This window comes from Protomyces lactucae-debilis, assembly GCF_002105105.1.
Source record: "Protomyces lactucae-debilis strain 12-1054 chromosome Unknown BCR37scaffold_16, whole genome shotgun sequence".
NCBI classification, from domain to species: Eukaryota; Fungi; Ascomycota; class Taphrinomycetes; order Taphrinales; family Protomycetaceae; genus Protomyces; species Protomyces lactucae-debilis.
Genome location: NW_024468008.1, coordinates 19,245 through 43,304, shown reverse-complemented (window position 1 = coordinate 43,304; position 24,060 = coordinate 19,245). Strand labels below are relative to the sequence as shown.

The window sequence follows — 24,060 nt, the reverse complement described above, 5'->3', positions numbered from 1 at the left end:
TCGAGGATACTCGGCGCCGTATCCAATGCGAGCACACCTTCTTCATTGTCTTCGTCAGCAACCATGGAACTGCCAGCATCCGATTTTGGTGGTGCACTCGCCCGCAATTTGCGAAATAGGTCCTCCTGCTCGTCTGCACTCGCCAGGTCGAGCAATGGAACATTACGAGGCGTTGCCGGGGCAGATATGTTTTGCTGCGTAGCAAAGTGGACATGGCCCGGTGTATAGGCGCTAGAACGTGGTGTCCCATGCGTCTCGTACTTTGTATTATCGAAATCGCCATGAATTGACGACGGCCGTGAAATGTCAGAGTGTGGTACTTCCTCTTCTTCTCTTGGCTCAACGATAACGGGCGGCGTGCTCGCAGCAGGAGGGGTCGGATGTAGCTGTGTCAAGAAGCGCGAGACTGGAGAGCGTGAGCGAATAGGCGTAGCCAAATCGATACCTTCTCCTTGTGAATCTGGCCGTACAGGCTGAGACGGTGTTGTAAAGGCAAACATCTTGGATTGGCCAAGCTGACTAGGCGTGTTCTCGTCACTGAAGGCCTGTTTCGGTGTAGCAGACGGCGTTCCCTGTGTGCTGGAGATATACCTGAAGTTGGAGCCAAACGATAGTCTGCTCTTCTTGGATGAATCCATACTCTGTCCAAACCAAGTATCACCGAGCCCGAGGTCGTCGGCTGAACGCTTGAGCTCTGGCGTCTGCCACGTCTTGCGCGGCGACGGACCTGCTTCAAGTGGCGTTGAGTCGAGCACTAGCTCGTCTCTGCCATCGATGCGCACCTTGACTGGACCCAAGAAGGAGATCTTATAGGGGATATCACGTTCAGTCCCGGCAATCTCTTCAAACGCCGGCTTTGGCGCGTCGGCTTCGACAGATAGCTCCAAGGAGGACATGATGGCAACATCCTTGAGTGCATCCGCTGCTTTGCCTCTGAAACTGATGCGTACTTGGCCTCGAGAGGCGCGTTTGGCGACGTCCTCATCGGCGAGTTGGATGGACAACGCATGCTGGCTGCGGGAATAGGGCCATCGCAGCGTGACAATGCCGCGTAGGGAGTGGCCCTCGAAGGTAGAGGGAGAAAGATCCCGGATGGGCACCGACATGACTCGGCGTCCCGGCCGCAGCAAAGACTACGAGAGCGGAGGGTCCAAAGATGGTTGGTGTCGTGGTTGCTGCGTTGTCGGACGCGATGACTTGGAACCAAATTGACTTTTAAAGGGGCCGTTTGTGCATTGGCTGCTCTACCTGGCTATATACACCTTGAACTAATCCTGGCGACGCATCTTACTGCTCACCTCGTCAATCTTCCGGAAACTCCAGCTCCACGTCGCGTTGTACAAAAACGGCCGCAAGTCAAAGCGATTATCATCAGGTGAGTAGCCTTCTGCATGGTACGCAGGGGTGAGTGTCGTGCTCTTGTGCCGGTTGATGCCATACATACGCCAAAATAGCTTCGTCTTCTCCGCCACCTGCATTGGGCTCAAGTGTGTCCAGACATGCACGAGTTTGGTGAACATGCTGTACGGTCCGAGTCGTTCAATTTTACGTAGCCTGCCAAATGTTGAGAGGTCTGGGTATGTCATGCCCATATCTGCTTCGTCAGACTGGACATAGTCCTTCGTGATCGGCTCCAGCTCTGCGGTAGGCACTGCCGTGATGAAACCGTCGAGCAGACTGAATGGTGTACCATCAATCAGCGTAAATTCAGGAGCAGACGCAGCATAGTGGATGAATGCCTTGAGATCCGTCTTGGAGATGCCTCCAATTGGATTGATGTCTGCAGAAGAGCAGTCGTACTTGGTCAGATAGCCACGCAATGTCTCATCCACATTGGCACTGCCAAGGACCAACAGACTGCCAGAACGTCCACGCGTCCACGGCAAGAGCTGTGCGAACAGGTAAGCAAGAACCATACGTAGCCGTGCTTGGATGTTTTGCAGTGCTAGATTTTCGGGTGGACTACCGCCATCTGACCGGAAACGAGCAGTGAAGCCTGTCACTGCCGTGAAGCAATCGCGTACCGAGGTCACGACCGTGTCCATGTTCATGTCAATATGATATGCACCGATTGCTTTGGAGAGATCCTTGGCCCTGGAACGTGTTTCCTTGGACGAATTGACGGTACCCATGTATGTAGTGTGGAAGATCACACGCGCCAAGTCTTGTGGACTCGAGAATGCCCAAACCTGTATATCTCTCGTCAAATAGGCAACGTCCCGCTTGACTTGTTCGTTTCCAGCCTGATAGGCATCATATACAAGCTTGCACATTGAAAAGACGATCATGGCTGTTGCACACGAGTCAATACCGCCAGAGAGTGGAATGAAGAAGCCAGCTTGCTTTGAGCGTCGCAGGTAGTCCCACATCCAACAAGCAGGACCCAGAGCAATCTCTTGCTCTGGTGAGTAATAGTGCACCTCTCGTATCTTCGTTGGCATTAGGCTCAAGTCATACAACGAATCTGGGCTCGACAAGGCAAAATTGCAAGCGACACGAGGATACGGGGGTGCTCGAGTTGCTTGCATGCCACGCGAAATACCGACACGATGAGCTCTGACCTCTTCCAAATCGATAGTTGCGGTGACTACTTCCACATCATTGAGAGAGAACTGAGACCCCTGTGCAAGGACTTGTCCATTGAGCACAATCATAGCACATCCGTCATAATAAAGGCGATCACCGTCGCAGCCTTGCTGATTTGCATAGAGGTAGATGCCGCCACACTTTTGCAAGGCTTCCTTCATGAGATTGACGCGTCGATTGAGCTTTCTGAGTTCATGGTGCGAACCACTCGAATTGGTGAAAATTTCAACACCATTAAGGGACATGTTGATATGAGGGCTCTGTGGTGTGAAGAGCTCTTCGCACGTCTCTGCACCAACTACTGTATCCCGTAGACTGATGACTGCATCGCCGAATGGTACTTCTGTTTCACCGCAGATGGCAGCGATGAAGCGTGGCAAGATAAAGGGCTCAATTTGCTGTGGTTTGTTCCAGGGTGTAAAGTATCGCATCTCTCTGTAATTACCATCATTGCACAAAGCATCCTTAGGCTTGATCATGAGGATCTTTCCATCGAGAGCAAGGACGCGACAATTGTACTTGACATTGCGGTGCATGACGGGCATTCCGATATCGAGGAGGATGCCATGACACGTTGTATCTTGCAGGATCTTTCCCATTACTTCCCATGAATGAAGGTAGGTATCGCCCTCAAGGAAATGATCAAGACAGCCATACCCAGGCACTTCTAACTCTGGGCCAACGCGCATCTTGGCGCCGCGTTCTTTAGCTATGCGAATACTTTGAACGATGCGCTCAAGATTGCCGTCGAAATCAAGGGCCCATTGGTTGAGAGAGCATGTAGCAAGCACGACAAAGTGGCCCATGGCAGCGATAGCTTTTATTAATGTAGCAAAGCGGAGATGAAGAAGAGAGGGTGAAGAGGGTCAAGACACGGTCAAGGTCAAGATCCAGCTCAGTTAGTAGGCAATGCTCACAGTCACAATTACAAGACGATGACTTGACTAGTCTATACAGGCGGCAGATACTTGTACGGGTTCAGGATACCCTTTGGATCAAACATCTGCTTGATTCGCTGCATTGTGTCAACCATGGCTTTGTTCTTGCTGTAGCCAATGTACTTGCCCTTGCTCAGTCCAAGGCCATGCTCAGCACTGATGCTGCCACTGCGTTCTTGGATCCACTCGTACACAAAGGGCTCAATGCACTTTTCGACTTCTTTGTCGTAGCGCCGGACAGCGACGTTGAGGTGAATGTTACCATCGCCGAGGTGTCCGTAACCCACGACATCTACGACAGGCTTACCTTCGCCCACGAGTCCAGCAGCATCGAGCCGTTCGCGTGTTGCATCCACCAAGTCATAGAGCACAGGCAGCGGTGCAGACATGTCGTACTTGTACGTACCACCGTCCTTTCCAAGACATTCAGTGATGCCCTCTCGTAGTGACCACAACGCTTTAGCTTGTGTTTCGTCCTGAGCAACTGCACCATCTGCAACAATCTCCTGTTCAAGCAGTTCCTCAAAGAAGCCATTCAACTTTTCCTCATCGTGCTCTTTGTTGGAGCCAGATGTCTCGACCAGGATGTAGAACGGGTAATCACCCTCAATTGGACGCTTGTGCGTACTGTGACGCTTGACAAACTCTTGTGTTCGCCCGTCCATAAACTCAAAGGCAGATAGAATCTCCGAGAGATGTTCCTTAGCCTTGACATAGGCTTTCAAGATGCTTGCGTAATCCTTGACGCCGAAGAAGGCGACATTCACGGCAGCACTGCGTTGTGGGCAGAGGACTGAGAGGGCTGTGATGACACCGATAGTGCCCTCTGAGCCAATGAATAGCTGCTTGAGGTCGAATCCAGTGTTGTCCTTTCGAAGTGTCGATAAGTTATTGAGGATGGTGCCGTCCGGCAAGACTGCCTCGAGGCCGAGAATATTGCCATGGAGGGAGCCGTAGCGAAGCAAACGCAGTCCACCAGCTGCTGTTGCAGCATTGCCTCCAATCAAACAGGAACCTTTGGCTCCGAGGTCAAGTGGGAAGATGTGCTTGCGTTCAGCAAGGTAGTTGTCGACCGTCTCTAGGACACAGCCGGCATCTGCAACGAGGGTCCCTGAGACTGGATCAAAGGAACGGATATTGTTCATGCCTGTCAAGCTCAAAATGACCTCGTCAAAGACGGGCGTCGAGCCACCGACCAGACCGGTATTGCCCGATTGTGGCACAACAGCGAGCATCTGTTCATTGCAGTACTTGAGGATCTTGCTCACATCCTCGGCGGTCTTGGGACGAAGAACAAGCTTTGATTGTCCTCTAAACTTGCGCATCCAGTCGATATTGAAGGCTTCGGCGTCGTCATCAAGCAAAACGGCATTGTCTGGCAAGATGGAGCGGAAGTGTTCAATGTCCTTCTTGTCGAGCTTCTTGAATTGCTTGCCCCGGGTGAGCTCAGGGTACGACTCTGCCGTCAACTTGAGCTCGTTGTCCTTTTTGGTCCCAGAGGATGGGTCTGAGGATGTCTGTGTCGTGGCGTGGGTGTCGTCCTGCTCACGGGCATAGAACCGACAGGCGCCTATCTGCCGAGGGAGCAATCGCACTCCCTCGGCCCTCCGCAGGGAGCTCTTTCTGGCTATGCGCCAAGCAAACATGCCGCTGGATACACTGGGCCTCATGATGCGCCCGAGTTCGGGGATTTAGTGTGTGCTTGGGTCCTGGACTTGGTCGTTGAATATTTTGGGAGAGGACGCGTACGACAGAGACCAAGAGTCAAGAGACTGAGTACTTCATTGCTAGAGGCTGCTACTGCTACTGCTGCTTGAATAGAGCCTTGAGCCTGAAGAGACACAGAGCATGTCCTACGATCGAGCACTCTCCGTGTTCAGCCCAGACGGGCGCCTGCTCCAGGTCGAGTACGGCAACGAAGCAGTCAAGCGCGGCACAACGGCAGTCGGCATCCGCGCCAAGGACGTCTGCATCCTCGCTGTGGAGAAGAAGTCGCTGCTCAAGCTGCAGGACAACCGTTCAACGCAAAAGATCTGTCAGGTGGATGCACACGTCACCCTCGCCTTTGCTGGACTCAATGCAGACGCGCGTATCCTCATTGACAAGGCGCGTGTTGAAGCGCAGTCGCATCGGCTGACACTCGAGGATCCCGTCACAGTGGACTACATCACGCGCTACATTGCAGGTGTTCAGCAAAAGTACACACAATCCGGCGGTGTCCGTCCATTTGGGATTGCCACCCTCATTGCTGGCTTTGACCCGCACGATGATGTGCCCAGGCTGTTCATGACGGAGCCAGCAGGCATCTACTCTGCCTGGAAGGCAAATGCCATTGGTAAATCGAGCAAGACGGTGCGTGAGTTTCTGGAGCGCAACTACAGCGCCGACATGAGCCGCGACGAGGCCATCAAGCTCTCCGTCAAGGCACTGCTCGAGGTTGTGCAGACGGGTGCAAAGAACATTGAAGTCGCCGTCCTGGCCAAGGGAAAGCCCGTTGAGTTTTTGAGTGAAGCCAGTGTGGATGCCACCGTGCAAGGGATCGCAACGGAGAAGGAGACAGAGGCTCAGAAGAAGCGCGACAGGCAGGCAGGACGTGCTGCTGCAGCTGCTGGAGCGGATGACGGTGCTGCTGCTCCTTCCCAGGCGGCAGAGACGACGGTCGGCTCGATGGATGTCGACGAAGGTGCTGGTGCAAGTGCATAGACCTCGTCCTCCTTCTTTTCCTGTACAGAGGCCCCTCCATAGCAGCATAGGCCCCCTCCCAGCTGCCTCAGTAGACCTCATGTCGCCGTCAATTTGCTTTTCAGGAACGAAATCCCGAGACGACACTTGCGAAACGGTCACTGGAGCAGGCGCCTGGGCACGGGCAGCGCGGTAGAAGGCGAGAGGACGTCGGGCAGGTGGACGTAGAGACGAGCCAGGTCACGCGAAGCTGCTGCTGCTTTGTCTCATTGTTATCTTCACGGCGACACATCGCTGCTGTTGGCCTATACAACGCAGCATATCCACGTCGTCCATTCGCTGCTGCATCTTGTTCCAGCGCATCTAGCACTTCTAGCAGCCTCCGTTCACTGCTTCACTACTGCTCAGAGCATCCATCCACTACCACCACTCCATCCACACTCCAAGAGCAAAATTTTCCGGCATCCATCGCAGCACACAGGTCGAGCGTGTCCCCGTACGTCCTCGAAGTGTCCATGCGCAGCCAGGGCTAACAGCAGGGATCCATGTCTGACCGACAGCGGTCTTCTCCGCAGCCGCCATCCTCCTCATCTGACCGCGATCCAGCAGGCTTCCGCCCAAAGCGCGACATACGAGGCCGCGACAAGCAGCAACAGCCGCCGTATGATCAGCTAGATCATCCACGGCCTAGTCATGGACAGCGTGGGCTTATACAGCATCCTCAACAACGATCGCAGAGCAGGGAATTTCCACCGCGACCGTATAGTGGCGAGTATGCACGGCAGCAACGACCACCGAGTCGCGAGTATCCGCTGCCAGCTCCTATGAGACTGCATGAAGATGATTTACTGCGGCATGATCGGTTCAAGCAGGTCAGACGGTCACCGCCGCCTGTGGATGTCCGAGTTAATGGAAACATGCCGCACGACAGACGGCAAAGCAGCGAAGGACCAGCGAGGCATCGCCTGCAGGCTCCTCCGGGTCCAGGCGCATCGGATCCTTCACGGCCATATCCTGTCAGGCAAGGAGGACAAAAGTTTCAAGAGGCACGAGACGGCGTGCCCCATGGGCCGCGCCAACCTGGCTATGACAATTACAGAGGTCGACCTCCCGTAACGGATGGCTCTGGACATGCGATAGAGAGACCTCGACAGGGTCTGCCGCACCAGGGACGCTATGAGTCTGAGGATATCTATGATAAATGGCCGCATTCAAGAGAAACACCGCTGCAAAGAGACAGACCGGTGCAGGCGCAAGCTACAGGTCAAAGACGAGGGCCACCGTTGCCACCTCAAGCTCCGCCATTCAATGTTCGAGCACCATTGCATGCTCAGTCGCCACGGGATGTAATGAATAGCTGGGAACGGTCGCTGAGAGATGAAGGCAGACAGGCCAGAGGGCCCCCGGGACCAGCGCATGCACGGAGATTTGATGATGACTATGAACGACAGAGTGCTGCTCCCGGATCTGGAGGGCGCGCTGCACAGCGTCCATTCAATACACCACAAGGTCATGCTCCCCGTCAGCGTGATGATCAGGGTCCTCCTCCCAGTCAACGAGACGATCGTGGGCGACCACCCCGTCAATGGGATGACTCGACTGTTGCACCCCGTCGGAGGGACAATCAAGGTCCTTTGCCCCATCAGAGAGATGAACAAGCTTCTTGGCGCAGTGCCCGGCAGCCGGACCTCGTGCAAGACCAGCGGCCGCATGTACAAGGCAATGGACAACGGCCACATCAGCCTACTCATGGGCAACGCAACAAAAATCAGCACAAACAAGATCAACAACGTACTCAAGGCCGACAGCGACGCTGGTCGCACTCTTCTCGCGGCTCAAACGATACCGTGCGTTCCAAGTCGCGTAGTGTCCAAGGCCAGCGACAAAGTCAGTCGCCTGAAGCAATCTCGAGAAAACCACGCCCACCTCCCACTGCACCCAAAGCAGATATCAGACCGCCGTCTCCTCCGTTTGCTCGACCGACGCAAGCCTCCGTCAAGCGTAGTCCATCACCGACGGTCAAGACCCCTGCCAAGCGCCAGCGTGTCGACCAGAGCGAGTCTCGACCTGAATCGCGCGATCAATCAGCCGTGGGCACGCCGCGTTCTGGCTTCCGCAAGTCCACCTTTGCCGATGGCGCCGTCTATGAACGTATTGGTCAAGTGGGTGAAGGTACCTATGGAAAGGTCTATAAGGCAAAACATCGTGCTACAGGTGAGGTGGTGGCACTCAAGCGTATTCGCATGGAGCAAGAACGGGATGGCTTTCCCATCACATCCATGCGCGAAATCAAGCTGCTCCAACGTCTGGAACACCCTGGTGTTGTCACGTTGCTCGAGATGATGATTGAAAAGGGATCCGTTTATGTGGTATTTGAGTACATGGAACACGACCTCACCGGGCTCTTGGCCAATCCACAAATCGACTTTTCTCCTGCCAACATCAAAGACTTGTCACAGCAATTCTTCTCTGGTCTTGCGTATCTGCACGATCAAGGCGTCTTGCACCGTGATCTCAAGGCTTCCAACATCCTGCTCAACAATGCAGGCGAGCTGAAATTGGCTGATTTTGGTCTGGCTCGGTTCTATCATAAGAATATGACGCGGGCAGCAGACTACACTAATCGTGTGATTACCTTGTGGTTCAGACCACCGGAGTTATTGCTCGGTGCCACAGCGTATGGTGCTTCTGTCGATATCTGGTCTGCCGGCTGCATCTTTGTTGAGCTCTTTACAAAAACAGCACCCTTCCCGGGCAAAGATGAAATTCACCAACTGGAACTCATCTACCAGCATATGGGTACAGCAACGCGCGCGTCTTGGCCAGGTGTTGAAGCACTGCCGTGGTTCGAGCTCGTCAAACCAGGTCAGTTTCCCGAGGGTAAGTTCAAAGAGCGTTTCAGTGGTCAGCTCTCACCTGCTGCATTACAGCTTGCAGAAGAGATCCTTGTGCTGGATCCTGCCAAGCGGCCTACTGCAAGTGCACTGCTCAAGCATGCCTACTTCACCGAAGAACTTCCCCACGCAGAACGACGTGTGTTGAGTGATACGACAGAGTCGCATGAATGGGACAGTAAGCAGCGGAAGCGCGAAGAGCGGAAACGGACTGGTTCGAGCAAACTCGTACCACCTCCACAAAAGCACAAGAGTAAAACGGCAGTGCAGCACGCCGCTGTTGTGAGCTCTGGTTCGCGTGGTTCTGGTGGGCAAAGTGCAGGGACAGCACCACCTAGTACATCTGACTGGGATCCTGGTGAGAAGGAGAGTACGGGCCGTGCATCGGCTTGAAAGCATCAGGTTGCCATGGGTCTACTTTGTGTACTGTAAAATAACGTAGTCGACAATCCTGCACCACACACTACACTTTCATACTTTGAACCACGCTATACCTCTATGTCTGATCCTGCTCAGCAAGCCCTGCATGAAGGCTTCCGTGCCTTGCAACAGCTCCTTGCTCAACCACAAGACGGTCTTGCTCTGCATAATCTAACCAAGCACTTCTCACAGGCCATCAAGCTGAATCCAAACAATGTCAAGCAAGTTGCTCCATCCCTAGAATCGTGTGGCAGAAAGCTCTGTGCGCTGGCCATGTGGGCACAAGCTCTCATTTGTGAGAAGGACGCTGCTCTACGGTGTGAGTATGGCTGTGAAAGCTTAACGCGGATGAAGAAGCTGTATAGTGCAGGCCATGTGAGCGACAAGGAAGATGTCGGCTTTTGGAAGCACTACATTCTCAAGGCAGACAAGCAGCTCAAGCTTGTGCTGGATGCGTACATTTCGCTTCTACAACTTCCTTCAGTATCGTCAGACGAAGACGGTGCAACGCAGTGTGCTCAATTCACAAAGACCATCATGGTAGACTTGCGCGACTTTTTCGATACAACGCATCTCCCCCAGCTCAAGACGCTCGAACGCGCCTTGCAAGCCGGTGGACCAACGATGCAGGCAAAGGCAGAGATCCTCATGATGGATATTACAAACATCAAGCGACAGCTGTCCTAATCTACAGCAATACTTGCAGCTGCTTCTGGTACACTATATCCATGCCGCTTGAGTGCTTCTTTCGCCTTTGCATCACTACAGCCCGTTGCAATCTTCAACACCATCAGCTTCGCCGATAGGATCGTCTTGTTTGCCAAATCAATCCAAGACTGAGCAACTTCGTCATACACTTGGCTGATGCGACTATCAACCGTCTTGACTTGAAAGGACAACAGCGCAGAAACAGGCCGGTGGTCAGAGACGCGACACGTGTGTTGCTTATAAGAGGTACAGGACATGTTGCCTCCAAGACCTCTGTAGTAGATACGATCGCACCAGGCGGGGACACGAGCCTTTTCCGAGGTGTCATATTGATCTGAGCCTGGATCATACTTGTACGTAGGCGGGAAGCGTATCGTTTGCTCTTGAAACGACCGGAGACGATGCGTTGGATTACGCTTCAGTTCAATGAGAAGTTGATCTGCTTCAAGCAATTTGCTGAGCTTGCCCTCTTTGATCTGCTGGATAACGTGCGTGCGCCGTCCATTGATGCGGTAGTTGAGATCGCCATTCAATATGCACACTTCGTGATCCAGTACCATGCTTCCATCACCACCACCGCTAAAGACGTGCCGATCAAGTTGACTGCTTGTACCTGCAGGCAGTGCAGCCTGATCGAGGATAGAGAAGATGTCGTTATTGCGGGCCATGACGTGCTTTTGTCCGGCTGCCAAGTGGCAATTGACAAAGCAGATGGACGTATCGTCCAGCGTCATGCGAATAATGATGCCTCCCTTGTTGCCATAGCGACCTTTGAGGCCCGTCTTGACAACTGTCGCATCAACGCTGGTGGTATGCTTGAGGAGGGATTCCTTGACAAACACGCACGAGAAGAGGCCAACGAGTTGCTTGACTTGGATGAGCTGGTAGGTATCTGTTGAAGAGATGGCCACTTGCTTCTCCAAGTGATTTTGCCACTGCTGATATGCAAAAGCAAGAGCCTTCTCCTCCAACTTGTCTTCCTTCTTCTTGGAGCCAAAGAAGCCTTTTGCAACACTCCTCGATGCTTTTCCCTTGTTGTCGAGATCCACCAATTCTTGAAAGCCAAAGACAATCATATCGGGTGATTGTGCTTCGCGAATCATATTTTCAATGAATTGCGAGTCTTCATAATCACGACTGAGGCGAGACGGTACAGAAGCGCCAGCGTTCCATGTACACACCACAGCACGTACTTCGCGAAATGTCGAAAACGAAGCAATCCGCTTCTGCATCTCTGCATCAAGCCAATCAGTCATCATCAGACCATCCCATACTTTGACAATACCATCAGCAGAAACAGAACAGACACCGAGTCGTTTTTCCTTCCAAAGACCACCGCGATCGACGCAGAGTTCCGTGATGGGAGATTTATGTGCAGGCCACTCCTTCATGACACGCCAGGGCTTGCAGTGTACATCATAGACAAATACCTTGCCTGTCTTGAAGCTCGTCCACAGGTAATCACCAACCGCGAGCAATGCAGAGATGTTGTAGTGAGATATACTGAGGACATCGATACAATGCGGCCGATCTGTCGCATAGACTGTCACTTTACCGTCATCATGGCTGAAGTAGACTTTATCAGGGTCATGCCGAAGATAAACAGCAGAAGTGATGAGACCCGTTACGCGCGATGCTTCAACGCCGCGTTCAGGTGTCACTGATTGGCCTGTTGCGTGATAGACGTGTACGGTACGACCGCAACCAATCCATAATTTGCCATCAATTGCGAGGGCTGCTTGAATGCCTGGAACGGTGCGAATACTCGCATGAAGAGGTTTGCCTTTGAGTGAACAGGCAGGTGGCCAAGTATGAAGATTGCCGCCCTCATCGAGTGTCCACATGGTTTGAAAGTCGCGCAGGATATGGGTGACGGCAGAGTTATGTGCGCGATGCAGTCGTTCAATACAGATGCGATGCTTTAAATCATATTCATGCAGTGAACCATCTTTGAAACCTACCCATAGGAATCGACCAGCGTCCACGAGGTTGGGTATACCCACTGTACGAAACTCGAGAGCCGTGATGCGCGTATCGGCCACGGGTATCTGCCAAAGCACTTCTTGCGTCTGTAGATGGAGGACTCTGAGACGATCGTTCTGCGCGACAACGAGCAAGTCACCAGCAACCGCCATCCGCCGTACTTCTTTGCCGGTGTGTACTTCCCATGCCTTGTTTTTAAAGAGCGGCGGTTTGCGATTTGCTGTACTGGCATCAGGTTGATCCAGCGACCGTGCATTCTCCGCTGGCGATTCTTCTTCATCGCTATCAGCCTCCATGGTACTGCTCGCTGCTCTCGACCGCGGTACATCCAAACTCGCGCGTATATCGAGCGGTCGTGGCCGTTCGATTTGTAGAGATTGCCGAACGGTCACTTGTCGCGATGGCAAGGTCGGAACGACCATATGCTCTCGACGTAATTGTGGTTTCGCAGGTGGTAGCATGGATGCCGGGCGAAGAGGCAACACCGGCCGCGAAGGTCCAGGCGAAGCAGGTCGTGAGCGAGAGGGACTGGATGTCCGCGATGGCGACGGCGAGCTACTTGCTTCAATTGGTTTATTGGGCGGGATATTCGGCGCGCGTGAACGACTGCGCGATGTCGGCCTTGACCGTGCAATAGGGGTCCGTGAACGTGCTATCGGCGGTGGAGGCGGCGCTTTTGTGCCTACTGAACGAGAGAGCCGTTCATCAGGCAGCTCTTCTGGCGTTCCATCGCCAAACAAGTCTACAGCAAGCTTTGGCGGCGGCTGTCGCGTGTCGAAAGCAAGCGGTCTGGGTGATTTGAAGCGCGGTGAAGGCAGCGGTGGTTTCGCCTTGACTTCAGGTCGTTGTGGACTGCCTGCAGCAGCAACTGTGGATGTAGGAACAGTCAAGGTATCAAAGAGCCTGCTCTCTCGGAGTCTGGGAGCAGCAATAGGGATGGGCATGCTTTCTTCGACAGCGGGCGATGCAATAGGACTTGAAAATGGATCACTGGCATCGGATCCTCTTCGTGCAGGAGCACGCCCTGCCTTCTGATGTAGTCCCTCTATCGCTGCCTCTGTGACCGTAGCAGGAGGAGCAGCAGCAGCATTGTCGCCCGATTTAGCACCTATGAGCTTGGCGGGGATAGCAGGTTTGACACTGAGCCTTTTTTGTTGCAAGTTGGCAGGCAGCGGCGGCCGGGTTGCGGCCCCTTCGAAGCGCTCCCTCAGGCTCTTGACGCCTTCTGGCATGGGATCATGGCTAGCTGGGTGCGCGTTTCTGCCGCTCTGTCGCGTTGTCTTGTCTTGTCGCTCATCCGTTCACCGGCAACAGGCGAAGGGAGCGTGAGAGCGACGTAGAAGCAGTCATAAAGTGGACATGCCAGGTACATGCTGCCCACTGCTCTCTGCTCAGGTCATGATGAGCTCAGCAGACTGCATAAGGCTACTGGGCTGTCACTGTGCTGTCATTGTCAAGCCATGAGCTGCAGCGTTAGATTAGATGAGATCTGGCAAGAGATCTATCCTCTAGCAGGTAAGTATTACTAGTGACCAAGCAGAAGATCCAATCTCGCAGATGTCTCACAGGCGCAGGAACAAGGCAAGCTGGTGTGCAGAACCCGCACTATAAGGGGACGCTGGTTGCTATTCGGGGAAGCCGTCCATATCGGTATTCTTGGTCAATGTCCATGATTGTGTCTCTGCCTCGGGTACCAAGCGAATTGATGCTCCTTCTTTACAGTCGAGCCTGTCCTGACTCCTGTGCCCTCATGGCCCTGTAAGCCTTCTGCGAATGTCTCATGCGGCACTCTCTGTCAAACGAAGATAATTGAGGAAGTATGCCTTGGCCATGACTAGCCGCTGACATGACACAGCGTTCTATCTGCTCAAGATACAAAAAGTACATCAGTGAATAGCTTGCAGTGCACCTTCTCGGCGGCTCTGAACATCCTACAACTGTCGTCGTCATCCCTCGAGCTGCTGCCAAAGTCCATCCATTGCATCCAATTGGACGAAGATTCACAAATTTAAGTGTTTTCCCATCGAGGGGAAATTGGGGGCGACTCATCACATTACGTCCGTTCAACGGCTTTTCATCTGCATCCCGAGCAGCATGAAGGGCCATCACTGCCATGAACATGAGCCAGGGAGGTCAGCAGCGTGCTTACCCATGAACTGCCAGCAAGAAGAGATAATGTCTCGCGCGGCAACAGGCTGCATCTGATCTGCAGCTGCATGGAGCCATTGTCAAAGTCGCATATTGAGACAACGCCCAGCAGATTCTCCCTCCTCCTCTCCCCGGTCGTCCTCGCAAGGGTATATAGTCGTACTTCCGCAGACTTAACCCACACCCCAAACCCTCTCTTAACAAGTCTCACCGCAGACACTTCCTCGCTCTCTTGCTTCCTGTCACCTTCGACGTCAGCAACAGTCGCCTGAGCCTAGGCATCCACCTTCCTTTCAAAAGACATATATACAGCTCTCGACGAGCAACAGCAACAGCAACAAAGCAATATGTCTTTCGCATTTCCCCCAAAACAGGTCCAACTGAGTTGCACGACCTCTGTGATTGTCGGCAGCAAAATCAACGGCACCATTCGTGTCCAACAATCACCTCATCCACTCGCCTGCGTGGTGCTGTCTCTCGATGCAACCCGACGCAGCGAACATCGCGACCGCAACCTCTTTCACAAATCACTCCTCGTTCGACACGAGGACTTCTGCCATCGCAACCATGCATTCGAAGCGACATTCAGTATGCGCATCCCGCTCAACTACCCAGTCAATGCGCTTGCTGATTTGACACATACCTTGACGGTCAGTGTCAAGTCTGCCGGTCGACGCGATGCAAGCGATGCGGTGAATTTGGACGTCCATTCAGAAGCGACACTACGCCTGCACGCTGCTTCGTCCCTCGGCCATACACGCACATCATCCTTGCCATTGCCGCCAAAATCACCACGTCGCAGATTGTCTATGCAACCCATGACACGCTTACAGGAAGAGCCTGGGCCCATTTCACCAGTACTGCCTGCATCACCTGGTTCGCTGTGCGATTCAGAATGGTCAGTGTCAGAGTCTGGTGCAACCACTCCTCGTTCATTTGAAGAGACAAGTAGCTTTGAGACGATGAAGCGACACACAGGAGATCGCATGTCTTTCAAGGCACGTCATAAAAAGACGTTTTCCTTGCAATCGCTTGCAAGTCTGACGGATGGCAGGTCGAGCGTCATGGCGCGATTTGCACGCAAGCTGCAGTTCAGAGAGGAGGAGGACGAGGAATTGGAATTTAGCTGCTGTGGTCAAGAGTTGCTGTCACCTGCAGAGTTGCCAGCAGTAGCAAGTACAGCGAGTCTGCCTGTGCCTGTCAGTACTCACAGGACAACCACCAAAGCAGAGAGGCGGCTAGGAAGAGCAGCACTGCTTGATTTCGACTTTGGGTTTGATGATGCGCCTGCATTTGAGTATGATGAGGCGGCAGATCGCGCTCTGTGTGGTCAGCGTGCGCGCCAGTCTGCGCTGTGGGTCTAGATGGCGTGCGGCAGTGTGTCTTTGGTAGTATCTCTAGTAGCTTCTCTAGCGCTCTCCAGCTCTCTCAAGCGCTCTCTTTAAATACAGACATTCTCGAGTCTCCAGCTATCACAATCCTCTCTAGCAGACAGCAGCAACTGGGATGAAGACATGATGAAGTGGTGGTGTCTGGTGCAAGTCGCCTTTTCCGCCTTTTTGTGTCTCCGCAAATGACTCATCCAACAACCACCACAACCATAAGCAGACAACAGGACCACCTCTGCCCGCCCTTGCTGCTCAGAGACACAAGGGCCCATCCCTAGACAGAGAGCAGCGTCAAGTCTGCTCCTGCATTGACCAGAAGCACGCGGAAGAAACAAGGCAAGAGACATGGAACCCGTCAAGCGGTGTGTCCGCTGCAAACAAAAGAAGAAGGGCTGTTCGCGCGGCAGCCCTTGTGAACGCTGTGCTTTGGCTGGCTTGACTGCTGAAGAGTGCATCTACCTTCCTGAAGACGCGACTTATCGATCGCCAGTCCGGAAGAGACAGCAGCAGCAACATCATCATCAGCCCAAAGTCACCTACCTCTCCACCTCGCTTGGTAAAGAATACACAGCAACGGAGATCCAGCGATGCAGTCGGTGCATCCGTACAGCGCGTGGCTGTGACCGCAATAGACCCTGCGGACCCTGTGCAGCAGGTGGCCTGACAGAATGGGAGTGTCGCTACACCTCCGCCTCATCCTTCAAAGTACGCGGTCCAGGTAAGAAACAGGAAGGTTCACCCCTCGTACACGCGCTCGATGCAGACTCCTTCAAGAAGCAAGTGAGAAGTGGTAGCACAGGTGCCTTGCCGGATAAAAAGTCATTGCTGGTCCCTGCAGACTACCGGACACCCTCGCCTCCAGGCAACGTCAGTCCCATCTCGGATACGTGGGAAGAAGCGGTTGCTGACGAAGAGTCTCCTGTGCTTTCTAGGCTATCTGTTGCTGTACCCATCCCAGGTAAACCGCAGGAAGTGGTTGCGCAGCCTCGCCAGCCAAGCAGTCATCCAGAGTACCCAAACATGATGGAACGTTTATACTCGCAGCACTCGAATGTACCGGAATCCTCACCGCGTGTCTTGGCGGAAGACTACCAATCCTCGCCGTCACCCTTCAACTCACCGCCCTTCCAGTCATCGCCGCCTGTGTATGGATATCCGTTGGATCCCAGCCAATACCAGGAATCCGCACTGGTTCGTGCACACAGACAAGCACAGCAGCAGCAACCGTACGTTCAGTATGGGTTTGGCAGTGGCACCTATGCCGGCATGTCCACGAGTCCACAACCCAACCCATACTTATACCCACCACCGCGAAGTATGGCTGGATCGCCCAACACTGCATCGGCCATGACGGCAACGCCTCAAGCCAACACTGCTCAACGACGCATTCTAGGCAGTCCCCAACAACGGCACTCGCCACAACCATACTTGGTCCCCTCGCGTCGCGGTAGTGGCGTCGGCCCACATCAGGGACAACTCGGTTCTTTATCCGGCTCACCACTCGGCTACAACTTACAGCAACAACATGTTCAGAAACAAGCAGCCGCTCAACAAATGTCACGCTCAGTGAGTAATTCTCGACTTGCTGAAACTGGTGGTGTGCCTATTGCCGGACAACAAAGCAGAACCGGTGGACCTGTACGGTCCGTGTATGGCTCACCGAGTGCCGCTGCGAGTAGTGGTGAATTACGCAGTTTGGCTGCACAGCATCAATTGCAACAACAGCAGCAGTATCAGTTGCTGCATGAGCAAGCACGGATACAGCAGCAGCTACAACAACAGCTCCAACAACAAACCTATGTACAGCAGCAATCTCGTCAGGTGGCAGCGCAGCACCAGACAGATTTGCTACAGCCGCCGCCCTTGCAAGAACATGATGGCTTGTTTGGCCATGCAGCGTATCAACATCTCAGTGGAAGTTCAGAAAGCATTGATGGGGAGTTTCCATTGTTTGGAGAGGCAGAGATGGAGGGCGAAGAGTAGTGTTGGGTTGGGTTTTCCTTTTCTCTTTTTGGTTTCCTTAGTAGCGTTAGCCATAGCAATCGTTTTCCTGTCGCTTCGATGCTTCCTCATGATCTCTCAACATGTCCCTCAGCTCGCCTCATGCCCGTGAAGATGGTCTGCATTGCCAAGAGACCATGCCATCTGAGCAGGTTGATCGCGTTGCACCTCGAAAAGCAAATGTTGGCTTGCCTGAGTCCTGTAGAAGAGCTGAGAATCTGCTATAGACTGAGGGACTGTTTGGTTGTTAGACGATGCGGACCAGGCAAAGTCCAACAAGCTACTTCGTGTTGATGGATCTGCAGCTGCCACTGTCTGATCCAAAAGCGAACGAGGCTGCCTTCTGGTATACTAGCTTTTGTGCACTGGGGAAGGGCGTTTTTCTGAGACATGATATATTATACTCTTGGTGCCCTGCTGAAGATTACTGAGCCTGAAGCTTAAGATGCTGAAGACATATCTAGCGCTCTGTTGCCTGCACAAGGCTCGACCATGCGAGCTGACGACTGAAGCTATAGCACATCAAAGAGTGACCGCAAGCATGTACGCCTCATTTCCAATCACATGAGAATCGCTGATGAGTCTCTGAGCATGTCTCGATAGAAGAATCGTGTCACGGCTAGCAATAGTAAGCTAGGCAAGCATGGGTGCGAGAGGTATCATTGAAGGCTACGCTACATATCTAGACACAATCGCAAGAGCCTGAAGAGCTGGCTGGAGCATCTGAACACGACAGAGTGAATGTTCCTGATGAAGCTAAGTTTGGAGAGATGGTGTAGTGCCCCTCTGCCTACTGTCTGGCAGTGTCTGGTGTGCATAGAAAAAGGCGCGTGCGATTGTGTTTCAAGCAACCATCACACCCAGCTAAAACCTATCACACCCAAGGCCAGGCAACTGGCACAGATCTCAACGTCAACTCAACGCAGATGCTTCGGCTTGCTAGTGAGGCTAGTGACATGCATCTACTAGTTCGTCTTCCACGCTGTCGTCAGTCAAGCCTTGTCAGTTTGGCTTGATCCATGAAGTCTGAAGATGCTCCTGAGTTTGGCTGCAAGATGAGCGAAGTGCGCGAATTTTGCCAGCTCAGGCTGCAAACAACGCAAAAGGAACCTCATGTAGCACGCAGCTAAGTAGTCAGCGCTGTGAGGCAGCTTGACCCCGGGCGATGTAGCTCCGAAGAGCATGATGATCATCCCTCACATGCTTCGTGGCGAGAGTATCTTCTTGTGATGATTGGCAGCTTTTAACAATGACAAGATGAAGAAAATGAACACTTCCATCGATGATCACTAGCTCAGTACAATATGAACATGAGATACTTCAGGTGCAAAGGCACTTTCCGCATCGAGAGCCGGACCTGTCACTGTATCTACAGCTGATACTCTTGGATATGCAGGACGAGCCCCTGATCAGCTTGTTTGTCAATAAACAGAGCCAATGCTACGCAATTTCCGAAAGGACAAACAGATGGCGTGCTTTGCGGACAAGCAAAGAATACGAGGTCATGAGCTCAGCCGAGCCGTATCATCCTGTTCAAGGAGCACATGATAGCCCAAATTTGAGATATTGGATGAAGGAACACAGTCAAGGCCCGGCCTAGGATGGCTTCTGACAAGTCTTTCCTGTAATCCGATTGAATAAAGTCGTCCTTTTGGTCAGGGATTGATATTGAGTATATGCGAAGCGCAACACAAAAAGGGGGTTTGTTTCGAAGCGACATGCGTCTGCATACTACCACTTTGAAATTCGACACGTAGGCCATGCGAAAGATGCATGCACGGCACTCATGGAGTCAGCTCTGGCTGCAGTTACAAGGGGGAAGCAAAAATTTATAAAGACTCGCGTCAATCGCACTTGCAACTTTTCTAGCAACATCGACATGGTCGTCAAAATGGGGTTCTGCAAGTTGTCTAATTTGATTTCTCTGTTGTTGGCCATGGTTGTGCATGGCAAGCACCGTCAGACACACGATGACTGTCGACAAACTGGTTTTGCCCTTGAGACAATGATACCCCAGCGCACGCCTATGATGTCTGAGGGGGATTGCGCAGACTTGTGCTCCCTTCGACACACGGATCTCGTGATATGGCTCAATCACCCGGACCTGGACTTAGTCGGTCAAAACCCAACCGAATGGCAAGGAGGACGTCACACATGGACCGAGTGCAAGGCTGAATCTGGAGTGTGCAAGTTGGACAGCATTGCTGAATTGGAGGATCATGAGAAGCGACCAGGTGTGAAGCAGTGCAGGTGTACTGCCATTATCGAATTTCCACGTTGGGGACCTCATGGCGACGAGGAATCGGAGTGGTGTTATCCTCACAACGCACAGGACAATTTAGCTCTCAATGCAGTTGTACGTGGCATCTACACTGACTTTGATACTTCTTGGCGTTCAGTCGATCTGGGCGGCCGAAGCTGGCACTTGTTCAAGAACGAGCATGTTCGATGCTACAACAAGCTCGGAGGTAAAAGTGACAGATTCCTCAGCTTTGCAGATAAATCCGCCTGCTCGCACAATGGCGAATCCTGGCAGACAGCCAATGGTGATGGTGCTCCTGATGATCCATTCAACAACTTTCTCCAATACCTGCTGAGTGGAGGGTGGCGCATGGTATCCCAGGGCTTTCGAACAAATCCAAACCTTGGCTGGGAGAACCATTGGATTACTAACCCCTAACCTGAAAGATGCTGACTTGGCCCAAATTTGACTCTTACGATGTCTTTATGAAACGGCCGTGGAAACGACATTTAGTGCTGCGTTGCCTAGTTTCTTCCTTCTTCCGTATTTCTAAGAAATGTTGTCGTCTCTTCAATAGAATTTCTTCTCTCTGCTTCATTGATGATGAAGGACAGCACGGGTCACTTCACAGACACATGCACAGCTGTTGTCGAGCAACGAGAACTTGAAACCCATCTGACAGCATTTTGCTTCTTCCAAGGTCTCTATGACTCGCGATTGACGCGTTGTCCCGTTCACAAGCGCTTCCACATCGCCACTTGCTTTGACCCAGCTGCATCTGTCAGCTTCTAGAGCTCCTAGAAATCCCAGAGACATGCATATACCTCTTGAATATCGCATGCGGTCAAAAAATCTGCTGCAGGTCCAGACGATTCACCGAGTCCAAGAGGAACAGGGCAGCTGGCAATGTCCTACACTGCCGTCTAGCTATGATGCATATTGATGCTAAGGAGGAAGATCTGTTTATGTTCATTCAGCTACTTGCACATGACTCGCAGCTGCAAAATCATCACAAAGAATCTCCTATATTGTGCACCCATAGCGCAGCTCCAACTGCAGCAGATGCAAGGAAACCTCATGCCTCGGATCTGGGCCTTTTCTTTTTATTGTCGAAAGGTTCAGGCATACAGAGAAGTACACAGCTGACAGCATTGAAGGCATCGATCGCGAATGTCCTTTGTGCAATCCGAACTCAAGGCACGCCGATGTACTTCGGTCACTTGGCCAGTCGCATTCAGATCAGAAGATCTGACTCAGAAAGGATCACTATCTAGCTCAGTCGGGTGCTGTGACTGAGCGCGCATCTGCACAAGATACGACACAAGAACAGGGCACTTCTCGATCAGGGACCAGAGCCGAGGTGACTATGCGCAACTTGGCACGTCGTCGATAGCGTTCTTCGCATTACGGCTGACAAGCGGTATCAGAATTTTCCAGCGTACTTCTTGCACCCATCACCTCATCGTTTCATAACTTTCATCAAATCATCAGCCACTAAGTTTGACCGCTCTAATCTTGCGATTGACAATGGCTAGGCGTCATGCATCGTATAGAGAGAATGTCGTCGAAGAGGTTTTGTCCTTGAGACCAGCAATGTCCTTCGCATGACTTGGATGCTTGACGATGATAACAAAGTCTTGTGCTTTGCTTTGAGTGTCAGAAGGGCAATATCGAATGCAAATTCGAAACTGATTGGAGACTCGAGAATCGCCCTGACAGATAGGGCAAATGAACAGTGCAGTTGTTTTGCCATGCTGTATAACAGGCGTTGGGGACCTCAACGCAACCATCCCAGCGACTTATCTCTCCCAAATACCGCACTGAACAACTTGGCTGAGCATACAGTCGTGCGAGTCTTTACACTGACTTCGACACCACTTGGAGTCGGGTCACTCCTGCCGGCAACAGCTGGTAAGCTTGAGTCCAAGGCGACTTGCATGTCCTGAATCAAATCTGTGGCTCGGGCAAATCGCAAATTGGATCTTACGGGCCGCAGTACCCTCAAGCGAAGAACCACCACTCATAGGTTTCCTTCGAACCATGTTGACCACTGCAGTATTTCAAACATTCACTTAATTAAAATTTTATCATTCAGCATCAAGATGGACTATTTTCTTATATGGCTATATCAGCTTGTGCTGCACTATTGAAATCGTGCTCTATGAATATCAGGATGGAGTCTAAACACAGACAGCAATACATCTGCAGCTGTAGTTGTACGGTGAGCTACGATTCCGGTAGATGTTGAGTGCCCATCTGAAGGCATCACCTGCATGAAGGTCAATTTGCCCGACTGAGCCAGGTTGTGCTCTTGCAGACGCATGCTTCTTGGTCGCATTGACAAGCTGCAGGTGCGATCATCTGAAGTACCTCAAACTCTCAGGATATATAGAGAATGACCTCGCTTCCAAGCAGTCAACGACTGGCTACCACAAGTCAACCACGCTGCATGGGCGATCGAGGTTCATACGGAAGCTAGCCTTGGTCTAAGCTCCTACCTAGCTATCTATACTAGGTTGGACGTGAGGTTTCAGAGCAAGGCAGGCTCAGTGAGAGTCCAGCAATCACTCATGCAGCTGCATGGTCATTACAAAGACCTCCCTTGACCATGCTTCAAGTTGCTCTTCTCCCCTTCTCCTGCTGCAAAGAGCGTAGTAGATGATCTTATGGCCCGATGTAACACCTGAGAAGGCAAAGAGCTATCATTTGGCCGCGTCATTCGTTACAAATCATTCGCCTACCTCAAGTCATTTATGCAGCTGCAATGTGCGCAGACAGTCAGATGACAAACTCATCTAATAAGCAACCCCATCTTTCGATGTCTCATGACACTTGTGACTCTCGCAAATGAGCAAGCATATGCAATGCGACTCAATCAGGGTTCAGAAGACACTAGGCACCCCTGAAGTCTAGACCACAGACAGGCCCATATTGACACGTATCCTGTACGTTGTGAAAAGCTGTTCAAACCTTCATCTTGCCCATCACAAGCATTTCCAGACGCTACGACATAATGGCTGCTGCAGTCCCCAGTTATGTCAAGTTGGTAGTCTTGCTTCTAGCAATAGCTCTGCGTCACGCTGTTGCCAAGCACTATGATGTCAACAAGGACTGTCGACAAACTGGGTTTGCCCTTGAGACAGTCATACCCCAGCGCGCGCCTACGATGTCTGAGGAGAATTGCAAAGACTTGTGCTCCCGTCGACACCTGGATCTCGTCATTTGGCTCAATGTCGCTTGGTCCGACAGGATGACACCATCCATTTGGAACGACGGAAAGAACCACACATGGCTCGAATGCAAGCAGTCTTCTGGGGTCTGCCAGCTGGACAACTGGGCTAGGTTGGAGGATCGTCAGGACCGACCAGGTGTGAAGCAATGCAGGTGCACTGCTATTGTGGAGTTCAAGCGTTGGGGGCCCAGAGGCGACGAGAGCAATGACTGGTGTTATCCAGATAACGCAATGAACAACTTAGCTCAGAACGCGGTCGTACATGGGGTTTGGACCGACTTTGATACTACCTGGGTTCGTGCTCAAGTATCCGGTAACAGCTGGTACTGGTTCAGGAATGAGCATATTGACTGCGACGCTTCAGCTGGAGATACTGGTTGTGATTTCGTCGGTCACTGTTGGGACAATGGGCCATCGCCAATCCTGCCGACCTTTGAAGCTCAGCTTGGCAACACCATTCTTTCGTGGGCGGACCCCGAGGCCCGCACGTGGATACTATGCCCCAATTTAGGCCGATGGGCTACTCCGGGCAAGTAGAGTGCTAGGGACAAGGACGCCGTGTACGGGCTTCTTCGAACAATGTTAGCCCTCGTAGTGCTAAAGATTTTTGTATCCTCTATTATGGCATCATTTTGCCATGCATTGTTGGCATCTCGTCTCGATCCCACATGTGAGTCTGGAGGTTAAAGTCACATTGCTGGAGATGTGATATCATGGACAAGTGCAGCTGCACATCTTTGGTCGACTATGGGTGCGAAGGCTACCGCAGGTTTGGCTGCCCGTCTGGCCATTGCTCGAGCTCTACCGCTCCAAACTCTCTCATCAGGTCGTTGCAGAC

General features: G+C 52.4%; 7 protein-coding genes across 7 annotated transcripts; 4 read left to right on the top strand and 3 right to left on the bottom strand.

Moving 5' to 3' along the window:
* Nucleotides 1-1,196: 1,196 nt before the first annotated feature.
* On the bottom strand, nucleotides 1,197-3,460 carry BCR37DRAFT_98573 (uncharacterized protein). Its single transcript, XM_040872561.1, has one exon. The coding sequence runs from the start codon at nucleotides 3,390-3,392 to the stop codon at nucleotides 1,269-1,271; it is 2,124 nt and encodes a 707-aa protein (XP_040723578.1). The 5' UTR covers nucleotides 3,393-3,460; the 3' UTR covers nucleotides 1,197-1,268.
* Nucleotides 3,461-3,535: 75 nt separating this feature from the next.
* BCR37DRAFT_349968 (D-lactate dehydrogenase-like protein 2) lies at nucleotides 3,536-5,170 on the bottom strand (the record flags this gene model as incomplete). The annotated part of the gene is made up of 1 exon (XM_040867970.1): nucleotides 3,536-5,170. The coding sequence occupies one exon, from the start codon at nucleotides 5,168-5,170 to the stop codon at nucleotides 3,536-3,538; it is 1,635 nt and encodes a 544-aa protein (XP_040723577.1).
* A 142-nt stretch (nucleotides 5,171-5,312) lies between these two features.
* BCR37DRAFT_381811 (nucleophile aminohydrolase) lies at nucleotides 5,313-6,702 on the top strand. Its single transcript, XM_040869758.1, has one exon. The coding sequence runs from the start codon at nucleotides 5,373-5,375 to the stop codon at nucleotides 6,225-6,227; it is 855 nt and encodes a 284-aa protein (XP_040723576.1). The 5' UTR covers nucleotides 5,313-5,372; the 3' UTR covers nucleotides 6,228-6,702.
* BCR37DRAFT_98755 (kinase-like domain-containing protein) lies at nucleotides 6,469-9,848 on the top strand. Its single transcript, XM_040872562.1, has 2 exons — nucleotides 6,469-6,702; nucleotides 6,746-9,848. The coding sequence occupies exon 2, from the start codon at nucleotides 6,752-6,754 to the stop codon at nucleotides 9,491-9,493; it is 2,742 nt and encodes a 913-aa protein (XP_040723575.1). The 5' UTR covers nucleotides 6,469-6,702; nucleotides 6,746-6,751; the 3' UTR covers nucleotides 9,494-9,848.
* A 355-nt stretch (nucleotides 9,849-10,203) lies between these two features.
* Nucleotides 10,204-12,363, bottom strand: BCR37DRAFT_350094 (Endonuclease/exonuclease/phosphatase; the record flags this gene model as incomplete). Its single annotated transcript, XM_040867978.1, has 1 exon — nucleotides 10,204-12,363. One exon carries the CDS (start codon nucleotides 12,361-12,363, stop codon nucleotides 10,204-10,206), a length of 2,160 nt encoding a protein of 719 aa, XP_040723574.1.
* A 3,555-nt stretch (nucleotides 12,364-15,918) lies between these two features.
* On the top strand, nucleotides 15,919-18,110 carry BCR37DRAFT_99185 (uncharacterized protein). Its single transcript, XM_040872564.1, has one exon. It carries the CDS (start codon nucleotides 16,093-16,095, stop codon nucleotides 17,728-17,730), a length of 1,638 nt encoding a protein of 545 aa, XP_040723573.1. The 5' UTR covers nucleotides 15,919-16,092; the 3' UTR covers nucleotides 17,731-18,110.
* Nucleotides 18,111-23,003: 4,893 nt separating this feature from the next.
* Nucleotides 23,004-23,759, top strand: BCR37DRAFT_388569 (uncharacterized protein; the record flags this gene model as incomplete). The annotated part of the gene is made up of 1 exon (XM_040870641.1): nucleotides 23,004-23,759. One exon carries the CDS (start codon nucleotides 23,004-23,006, stop codon nucleotides 23,757-23,759), a length of 756 nt encoding a protein of 251 aa, XP_040723572.1.
* Nucleotides 23,760-24,060: the final 301 nt, after the last annotated feature.

Excerpts from the sequence above, each read along its gene's own strand:
- BCR37DRAFT_98573 (XM_040872561.1), bottom strand. The coding sequence starts at position 3,392 with ATGGGCCACTTTGTCGTGCTTGCTACATGCTCTCTCAACCAATGGGCC.
- BCR37DRAFT_381811 (XM_040869758.1), top strand. The coding sequence starts at position 5,373 with ATGTCCTACGATCGAGCACTCTCCGTGTTCAGCCCAGACGGGCGCCTG.
- BCR37DRAFT_98755 (XM_040872562.1), top strand. The coding sequence starts at position 6,752 with ATGTCTGACCGACAGCGGTCTTCTCCGCAGCCGCCATCCTCCTCATCT.
- BCR37DRAFT_99185 (XM_040872564.1), top strand. The coding sequence starts at position 16,093 with ATGGAACCCGTCAAGCGGTGTGTCCGCTGCAAACAAAAGAAGAAGGGC.